At 51.2% G+C, this 9,422-nt stretch overlaps 1 protein-coding gene across 4 annotated transcripts in view; it reads right to left on the minus strand.

The window, feature by feature from the left end:
* ACTN4 (actinin alpha 4) overlaps positions 1-5,748 on the minus strand; it is a 72,291-nt gene extending 66,543 nt beyond the window's left edge. Inside the window, exon 1 of one of the 4 annotated variants that reach the window (XM_060130949.1) lies at positions 5,517-5,748. In XM_060130949.1, coding sequence (XP_059986932.1) covers positions 5,517-5,678 — 162 coding nt within the window. In that variant the 5' untranslated portion in view covers positions 5,679-5,748. The remainder of the gene's footprint in view (positions 1-5,516) is intronic. The other 3 variants (XM_060130950.1, XM_060130947.1, XM_060130946.1) reach the window with 3 other exon arrangements.
* Between the last annotated feature and the right edge of the window lie 3,674 nt (positions 5,749-9,422).

Here is a 9,422-nt window from a genome sequence, read left to right on the forward strand (position 1 = left end):
ATGTCTCTGGGATTTTTATAATCCCAGGGAGACCGCTTCTTGGACAAAACTTCCCAAGCACTGATAAAGGTCACTCTTGCCAGTTAAATGTATGCAGTTTTCACTTTCTGGAGGAGGCGGGATCCTCCTCCCAGCGGCCGGTTAATTTTTCCTCCCAATAAGATCACTCTTTAAACAGAGGCTGGAATTTTAAATGATTCTGTTTCTCTTAACTCACTGAACCCTACACTCCCTGATACCTGGGTTACTGACTAAAATGTAACTCATAAACCTTCCTGAAGAAAAGCAAGTGTTACTTGTGCCACTTTCAGACACTTTATAACAACTTCTGGCCTCTAGACAGGCAACACTGTAAAACTAAGTTTCCTTATAACCACGCTTGATGCTTTGATGTTTCAAAGTTTAACCTCATCCTAAAGGAGACTGATTTTGAGCTCTCAAACTACCCAGGACATAAAGGCTTCTTTCAAACCTCCCTGGATGACAGGATTTGTAGCTGCTCAAGTAGAAGCTTCCACCCACCTTTTAGTAGGTCAGTGTTTCAATTACCACTGCCATTGAATTACCAACTTGCTATCACTTGCCTCCTATTTCCATGAAAAAAGAAAAGGGGGGGAAGGGAGACTTAAACAAGGTAACGTGAGTGCATTTGCTATTCTGTAAAATAAATAGGTAAATAAAGGCAACGGAAGGGAACTGACCATGACTGATGAAAACACAGACATCACTAAGTGAAGGAAATAAGGATAAAGCTGGGGAAACCATTGATCTGGAATATACCAAATGCCAGACAAGAGATAAACATGTTGATAATTCAGCCATTCAGAAAACCTGAATGAGCAAGTGATACCAGAGCAAACAGCTGTTCCTTATTTTTGCCCTTTCCCTCTCCCCTCCCCCCAAAATAAGAGCAAAGGAATTTTTTTTTTTTTAAAGAACAACCCTAAGATCTGGTCAAAGGCTTGTACAATTCCCAGCACACTATAAATCAATATGGCAAAAGTCAAAAGCGTTCATCTCAACAGTCTCAGAAATTCCTTGAGCCTTCCCCAAATCAATTCCTTTCTGGCTCCATTCTCTTCGCTGTCATCTGCTAGACCAGCACTGCCAAATAACTTGTACTACTCACTCAGTTAACGCTGTAGAAGGGTGCTGTCTGGCCAAAGTCAGCCGTGACTGGAATATATGTTTAAGTGGCAGAACTCTCCACCCCAGAGGCTTCAGATTGGAATCCAGGCTTGTCCCCGCTCCCCTGACATCTGATTAAGAGGACATTTTGAGTGCAAGCCTACATTTTAACTGACCTCCCGTACTGCATCTCAGGAGTTTAATAGCACCAGCAGCACCTGGATATTAAAACCCCACCCTCATTTCCGTGGTTGTTTTCCTCCAACACTTTCACCAAACTTTTCCCACAAGGCATCCCACTCTAGGCCAGGCAATCAGCTGCCATTAAATGAAACCATTTAGCACCAGTTCCAACTGGAGAGTGAGTCAGCTCCCGGCTGCCAAAGCAGCTTCCTTGTTGGTCTCAGGGAGGGTGTTTCAAAAGGTAGAGGGCAATCCTGGGCCCACGCCCTGGAGAGCACAGAATTAGATGAAGAAACAGGCGCCACTCCATGGCACCAACCAGATTTCAACTCTCAGCTGAATGAGTGTGAGCGAGTACAAGGGGCGCTGTACTCCCAGGCCATCCTCCCACATCTCATCTCTTCCGCAGTCATCAGAAAAGCCCTGTTCTTAAAACACATGGTTGGGGGGCGGGGAGGACAGAGGCTAGCAGCTAATAGCTACCCCTACCTCTCTCCCAAGAAGGCAAACAGGATACCTGCCGCCCTCATATATTTACAGTCTTTAATTCTAGATGACAATTGAGTTTAGGTTTTTGGGGGGTTTGTTTTCGTTTTCAGTATGTAACTTATTCAGTTTTTAAAACTGCTAAGGATCTTGCTGGTCTCAGCCAGGTCCTAAGAGGCAAGCAATTAGAGTAATGGAACAAAATAACAGACGGCTACTTTGAGGTCTCTATCATCAGCCTAAAGAAAAAACAAAACAAACAAACAAACCCTACTTGGAGAAAAACAAGACACCATCAGAACTTTCAAATAATTAACTCAAATCTAATAGAGCCTGAGTCAAAGGTCAGGGTCTAAACACTGAGGCTCTGTAAGCAGTGATGTTTCAATGAACAGGCAACCTTCGCAAAGGAGGCAATTCCTCTTGCTGTGATGAGAAGTTCTAGATCAGCTATCAAGTGACCTCACCTGTCCAGCAGAATGGGGGGGAGGGGGGCGGGGCAAGGCTACCCAGGCCCCTTTCAGAAACTGGGAGAGAGAACTCTGGCCCAGAGCTATAATTGCTCAAGAATTTGCTCAAAGGCCAGACCAGTCCTTCCCCCACACCCCTGGAGAAAACACGCAGAGCCTTCCCAGATCAGAACTGTTGCATAAGCTACTTATCAGGTAATGCCTTGGTTACAAGGGTCCTTAGAAGGGCTTCAGGTAGAAGTGAGAACCACCAGGATCACACGCACCCTCTGACTTGGGCCAAACCTTGCTTAATTCCTAGAAGAATTCAATTCCACACGCTTTAAGGGCCTACAGCTATCCTGGATAATGATTTTTAGGGTATGAGAGTACACACAGGACACTCACAGGACTGCCACTCTCCCTGTGACCAGTGGCTCAGCCTTGAAGGGGCAAGAAGGGCAATCTGTCATTCACTAAAGTGACACTGCAGCGCAGAAAAACCCAGCCAGCCTGTCTGGGGGGAATGGGGGTGGGGGGTTCCTCTTAGAAGGAAGACAACAGCACAAACTTGTGTATATGTTCCTTTCAATTACTCCTTCTCCCATTTCAGAAAGGATCCCCACCCCATAACAGGCAGGTGCACAGCAGTGAAGCGACATTTCCCCCCCAAAGTACAGCTGTGTGTAAGTATTTGTAGCAGTTGTATAAAGCAGGACACACTAGAATCTGCCCCTTATTGAGAACCTAAAACAGCTAGGATTAGAGGGGTTGTGAGCCACCCTTTCCCTGAACCTCGCCTGGTCCTTGTGGAAGGGAGGAGGGAGGATGATCCAACAGCAGCAAGGCCTAGGGGTTCCGGTGAGTCCCCTAGGGGGTCCCACCCAGGCCTGAATGGTGCCTCAGCCTCACCCAGCGCGCAAGGCAGACTATAACCACGAAGGAGCACACACCCTAACTCCCAGAGGGGAGTGGAAGTGAGCTAGCAAAGGGAGTCACTCTGGGAGTCGTAGAAGTCAGGAAGGGAGGGAAAGGGAAGGTCCCCACTCCCACCACCTGAGTAAAAATGTTCCGAAGCTCATTCTCCGCAAGCACCTGGAGCTGGAGAAGACAGATCCCAGACATGCTCAAAAACAACCCCGTGGCCCCCTGTTCCCCTCCCAACTTTCCAAGTCTCTTGGCAACTCTTAACCTTTTCCAGCCCGGCACTGCCTCCGGCAATAAATTACTGTTGAGACTGCAGGCTAGGTCTCTCCCCTCAAAAAGAATTTTATGTCAGATTATCTCAACCTGTCCACCCGGAGGAAGGTGGGGCAACAGATAAGGACACCACCATCAGGCCGCCACCCGCGCCCCCCCCCAACTACTGATGAGGAAATTCAAGCAGAGGTTGGTAATTTACCCAAGGTCATGCCAGGCTCCACCCCAGGGTGCCTGGAACAGCTGCTCCCTTCACCCTTTCCCCTCCGCACTGGGCTGCCTGCACGGAGCTCCCAAAGCACCAACTCACACCCTCAAGAGGCTTCCAGCCGCACTCGCCACTCAAGCCCCTCGCCTGAGTTGGCCCCCATGATCCTGAGGAAGCTCCCCCAAAGCTACCCTCCCGAAGTCCCAACACCACACACATCCGTCCTTGTAGAGTCAAGAAGGGACCCCTTTGACCCCTCCTCATTTCACAGATGACAGAACTGCCCTGAGATCAAGGGTCTTGCCCAAGGCCACAGAGCTGACAACAAAGCTAGGGAGAAAATTCAGATCTCCGGAACATATTAACTGCCTCTAAGTGCAAGTACTTCCCACCCTCTTCACACACAACACTTTTAAACAGCCCCCTCCCAACACACACACCCACTCAACACCCTCCTTTCTTTAGCTCTTGCTGCACATGCTCAAACCCTCTCTTCTATAAGCTTGGAGCTCTCCCCTCTCAACCACCCTGGATTGCACACACACACACCACCTTCTCAACATGCCACCTGAAAACAGACCCTGCTTTAGAAAGAGCTCTTCACCACCACCCCCAAAAGACACAATTCTTCTGGACACTCTCACCTCTTCCTCCCCAAACAATTTATTCTCCCTTCACAATACACACACTCTCTCCAATCTCGGGACTGCATGTCCAGAAGCCCCCACCCCCAAATTCCTTTCTCAGTCTATCCGTCACACACTCCCTTTCTAATGAGACTTTCATTGCCACTCTAACCTCCCTCCCACCATCCGCCATTCCGCTCATTCCCTCCCGCCATCCTCACCTTGTCCAGGCTACCTTAGCCTCCGGCGCCGCCAACCCTTTGCTGAGCTTTGTCTGCGTTCCATCGGTTCTTCAGAACCCCTCCTCAAAACACTCCAGATACTCTCTGGATCCCCCCTTCGGCCTCTCCTCATCCATGAGGTCTCGGCCTCATCACATTCCTCCTCTTCTTCCTATCTCCCAATCTTCTCCTCTTCCCCGTAGAACAGCGCACCCCAAATAAATCTCACCTCCTCCAAAACCTCCTATTCACAGCTCCATAACTTCTCCCTTCAGAACCGGAGTCCCGGAACTCCTTAGCAGCCCTCCCCGTTCTCACCCCCCAAGCTCCGGGTCCTTTCACACCCACTTCTTTCCTCAGCCCCTCTCCTCCTTCCACCTCCCCAGTCTCCCCAGTCCTCCCACTACTCTTCAGACTTCATAATCCCTTCCTTGGTACCCCTACTCCATCTTCAGACTTCCAGAATCTTCATCCCCTTTAGAAGTCCCCCAACCCGGGGCTCCCACAATTCCAACCCTCTTCAGAGGATTCCGCAATCCAAATAACCCCCTCCGTACTCGAGCTCTTCAGACTCCCCCGACGCCTAATTCTATCCTGACCCACAAATTCCAGACTCCCCCGTTTCTCTCTGAACACCCCCCAGTCCATCCTGACCCACCAGTCCCGCCTCAGACCCCATTCCATTTTAGAGTCTCCAATCATCTCGCCGGTTTCCCCCAATTCCCCGCCCAGACCCTCCAATTCCTTCACCGGGCTCCCCGATTCCTTGTTTTAGATTTCCATATTCCCTACTCAGCCGCCAATTATTTTTTCAGACTCCCAATTCCCTGCTCAAGTTCTGCAACTCCTCTTCAGGACTCTAAAGCCCTTCCCAGACCCGCCAGTTCAGTCCCAGGACGCCCAGTTCTCACCACAGACCCTCCAATTCCGTCTCCGGACCTCCCAGCCCCTTTCCGGCCCCCAGCCTCCCTCGGAAGCCCCCCCCTCCAGCCCATTCGGTCCGCGGGCCGCGCACCTTGCGCTGCTGCTTCTCCCAGGCCGGGTCCAGCAGCAGGTCCCGGTCCCAGTCGTCCTCCTGGGCCATGTAGTCGCCCATGCTACCCCCGCCGCCAGCGCCATTGCTCCCGCTGCTGGGGCCGTATTGGTACGACTGGTTCGCCGCGTGGTAGTCCACCATTCCGCTGCCTCTCCCGAGCCCGTCCACTCCCGCCTCTGCTCCCGCCCCTCTGGCCGAGCCGCCGTCGCCGCCGCCGCCGCTACCGCCGCCGCTTCAGCAGCTTCAGCCCGCCCTCCGCTGACGCCTGCGCACTGCTCGCTGCGCCTGCGCACCGCGCCGCCGCCGCCGCCCTCTCGCGCGCGCGCGCTTCCTATGCCAAAAAGCACTGAAACCCCGCCTCGGGGAGCTCGGAGCCTGCGCAGAGTGCACCTCCCCTCGGCCCTTCAGCTCATGGACGAGCCGCGCCCCCTCTCCCGCGTGAGCGCGCGCGGCCTCTGCGTGTGGGCGGGGCCCGAGCATGGATGATTCGTAAGGCGGGTCTCGACATCAGGCTTGAACCTGCTGAGGCGTGGCGTGTATTCCCATTCAGTAACAGAAATTTAACAAATATTTATTAAGCGCCCTCTGTGTGCGTTGCCAGTAAACAAGATAGACAAAACTCCCTGGCCTCATGGAAGGGAGACAACAAAATTTTAAGTACATATATATTACAGGGGTAAGTGTTATGGAGAAAAATCAAGCAAAGCTGGAACGTAAACGAAGTACTCAAGGTAGCTTTTGCGGAGAAGGAGAACATTTGAACAAACATCTGAGGGATTCACGAAATGAACATGGGAGTTAGATAGACTGGAATAGATACTGGCTGATGGGTAAGGTAGAGGATTTTTTGGACTTGTCTATCTTCATTCATTCAACAAACATTTATTGGGCACCTACTGGTGTGCCAGGGCCTGTTCTTGGGTACTGGCGATATGGTGCCGAGCATGATAAATGTGATTGGTTCTCAAGTGGCTAATATGGGGGGGCGTGGCGCAGCAATAAATAAATAAATACAGATAAATGACATTGCTACATTGAGGCATGTCAAGTGTAAATATCCAAAGCGGAGCTCCTCATCTTGCTCTCTGACCTGGTCACCCCACAGTCATCCCCATCCCAGTCAATGGCACCTCCATCCTTCCAGCTGTGCAGGCAACAAAGCTTGCAGTCCTCCTTGGCTCCTCTGTCTTCACACCCCACATCCAGTTCTTCAGGAAATTCTGTCAGTTCCATCTTCAGAGTATGTACGAAATCCACCCACTTCCCCTTTCCCCCACGGCCACACATCCTGGTCCTGTCCAGCCTCGCCTTGTCTTCGCTTGGACCACTGCAGTAGCGTCCTCACCATCTCTCTGCTCCTCCACTCACCTCCCAACTCTCCTTCTCACAAGAAGTCAGAAGGAGCCTGTGAACACTTGAGTCAGATCAAGTCCCTTCCTCCCTGCTCAGAACCTTCCTTTGGTGCCTCGTGTCAAAGTCAAGGAAAGGAGGAAAGGCTGCCGGAGTCTTCCTTGCCCTGGTGCAGCCCAGCCCAGCTTTTGAAATAACTGAGACTCCTGGGGCCTCAGCCAAACCCACAAGGTCTTCCAGGTCCTGGTCATCCTGGTCCCCATTCTTATCCCAGCTCACCTCCCACTCTGCCCCTCCTCTCGGAGCTCCCGCCACACTGCTGGCCTCCTAGCTGTTCCTCCAACACCCCGGGTATGCTCCAGCCTCAGGGCCTTTGTATACGGTGATACCTGTTACCACTGTTTGGAACACTTTCCCCATATACTGGATCCCCAGGGCTCATAGCCTCCTCTCCTGCAGATCAGTGGAAGTATCACCTCGTGAGACCTCCCCTGACCACCTTTTCATAAATAGCATCCCACACCTTCCCAGCTTTATTCTTTCCAGAATACTGATCACCATTTAATATACTACATGACCGCTTTATTTATCATGTTTATTTGTCTCCTTCCCAACAATGTCAGCCTGTGAATGGTGAGGATCTTTTGCTTTGGTCACTGCTGTATCTCTAGCCCCTGAAGCAGTGTCTGGCACAAGACAGAAGCTTAATAAATCCCAGATGAATGAACAGACTTAAAACCATACTGAAGAATCTGAGGAGTTTTTTTGGTTTTTTGGTTTTTTTACTATTTTTTGCCTGAAAAGAAGTTTTGATTTTATTCTAAGTGCAGTGCGGACATATAATGAATTTTATGCTAAGTGCAATGGTAAGTTAGGAGAGGACTGCAAGCAGGGGTGGGGTCTGATTCAACTGTCCCTAGGGTCTGTCTGGCCACACAAGGGGAACATACTGTAGAAGGTGGAGTGAGTTCAGGGAGCCCAGCGGGGAGGCTGCCGCGATGGTCCTGACGAGGCTGGACAGACAGACAAGAAGGTGAAGGAGGAGAGTGCTGAGGAGAGGCAGTGGGAGGATGTGGGAAAGTGGAGCCTCCAAGACTTAGTGTCATGAATTTGATGGGGGTGGGAGGCAGGGGCGGGAAAGAGCAAAGAATCAAGACTCAAGATGGCTCTAGGTTTTGGACCTAGAGCAACCTTGAGGGGAATGGGTGGGTGTTAGGGAAGGTAAGAAGGTAAGGGTTTGACTGAAGCAGAGCCTGACTGGCAATACAAAAGGACTGTGTTGCAGTCATCTGCTGGGGATGGGGATTAGAAGACACAGCTTCTCCAGGTTATGGGAGCTACCGGGATCTCTCCTCTCCTCTCTCAAAGGCACTAGAAGAGATCCAAGGGCAAGCAAAGGAAGGGGATGATGCCTAGGTGGCAGCCCACTTTCCCAGGTAATGCCATGACCTGGCCAAAGACACGGGTGTTGGCTGTTTCCAAAGCTGGGCTGGGCTGGGCTGGGTCTGGCTTGGGGCAAAGCACCCTCTTCCTGCCTAACCTGCAGAACGAGCCCAGGACTCTTGCGCTGGGCTCACTGGGCAGGGAAAGGCCACTCAAACAATGGGCCATCTGCCCCTCCCTGCGTGCTCCCGGTTGACACTGAGAAACCTCCCAGACCAAGGGCTCAGAGATGAAGTGGATGTCGAGGTCCCCAGCCAATGAGGTTTAAATTAAAGGCTCCCTTTAATTGCCAGCTTTGAGGCCACTTCCCAGCAGCCATCCATGGACAGTGCAGTAATAATTGCTACTGTTTATGGAGGGTTAAGGTGCAGCAGGCAAGAAGAGGGGGCAGGGAGAGATCCCTGAGTGAAAGGGTATGGCCAGTGGGCCCTGGCATTAGGTTCACCATTTCCACATCACCATTTCTTGGAGCTCTCGAGACTTCAGTCAGAACTTATTAAATGCTGTATCCCATTACTGGGAAATCCCCGGCAGTCTAATGGTTAGGATGCGGCACTTTCACGGCTGTGGTCCAGGTTCAATCCCTAGTCAGGGAACTAAGATCCCACAAGCCTCACGGTCAAAAAAATAAATTAAATAAATAAGTGTTGAATTAAAACAAATAAATGCTGTATCCCATTATTAATGCTACTTAGATGAAACAAAGGAGAGAGGGCTGCATCCTCTCAGGGCAGGAACATGAACAGGTCCTGGGATGTCTAGAGGTGACTGTGGAAGCACCTGAAACAGCAGCCCTAAGCCCGAGCCACCATGACAGGTGACAAGTTGAGTGCATTAACTCACAGCAATGACTGGAGTGGGTACTCTCCCCAGCTGTAAGACTGAGGCACAGAGGGGTTGACTAACACCCCCGAAGGTCACTAGGCTGGTGTTTGAACTCAGTCGTTCTGCAGAGCCAGGCCTCTTAGCTGCTCAAAGGATGATCCTCCTGGAGTAAAAGCAGGTTGGCAAAGCCGGACAAGTTGTGGCTTCCAAAACAGATAAAGGTCATTTCCTCCTCCCCTGCAGGGTGGCCATGGCCCATTGTACCCT

The sequence above is a fragment of the Lagenorhynchus albirostris genome, chromosome 19 (genome assembly GCF_949774975.1).
Source record: "Lagenorhynchus albirostris chromosome 19, mLagAlb1.1, whole genome shotgun sequence".
Lineage (NCBI taxonomy): Eukaryota > Metazoa > Chordata > Mammalia > Artiodactyla > Delphinidae > Lagenorhynchus > Lagenorhynchus albirostris.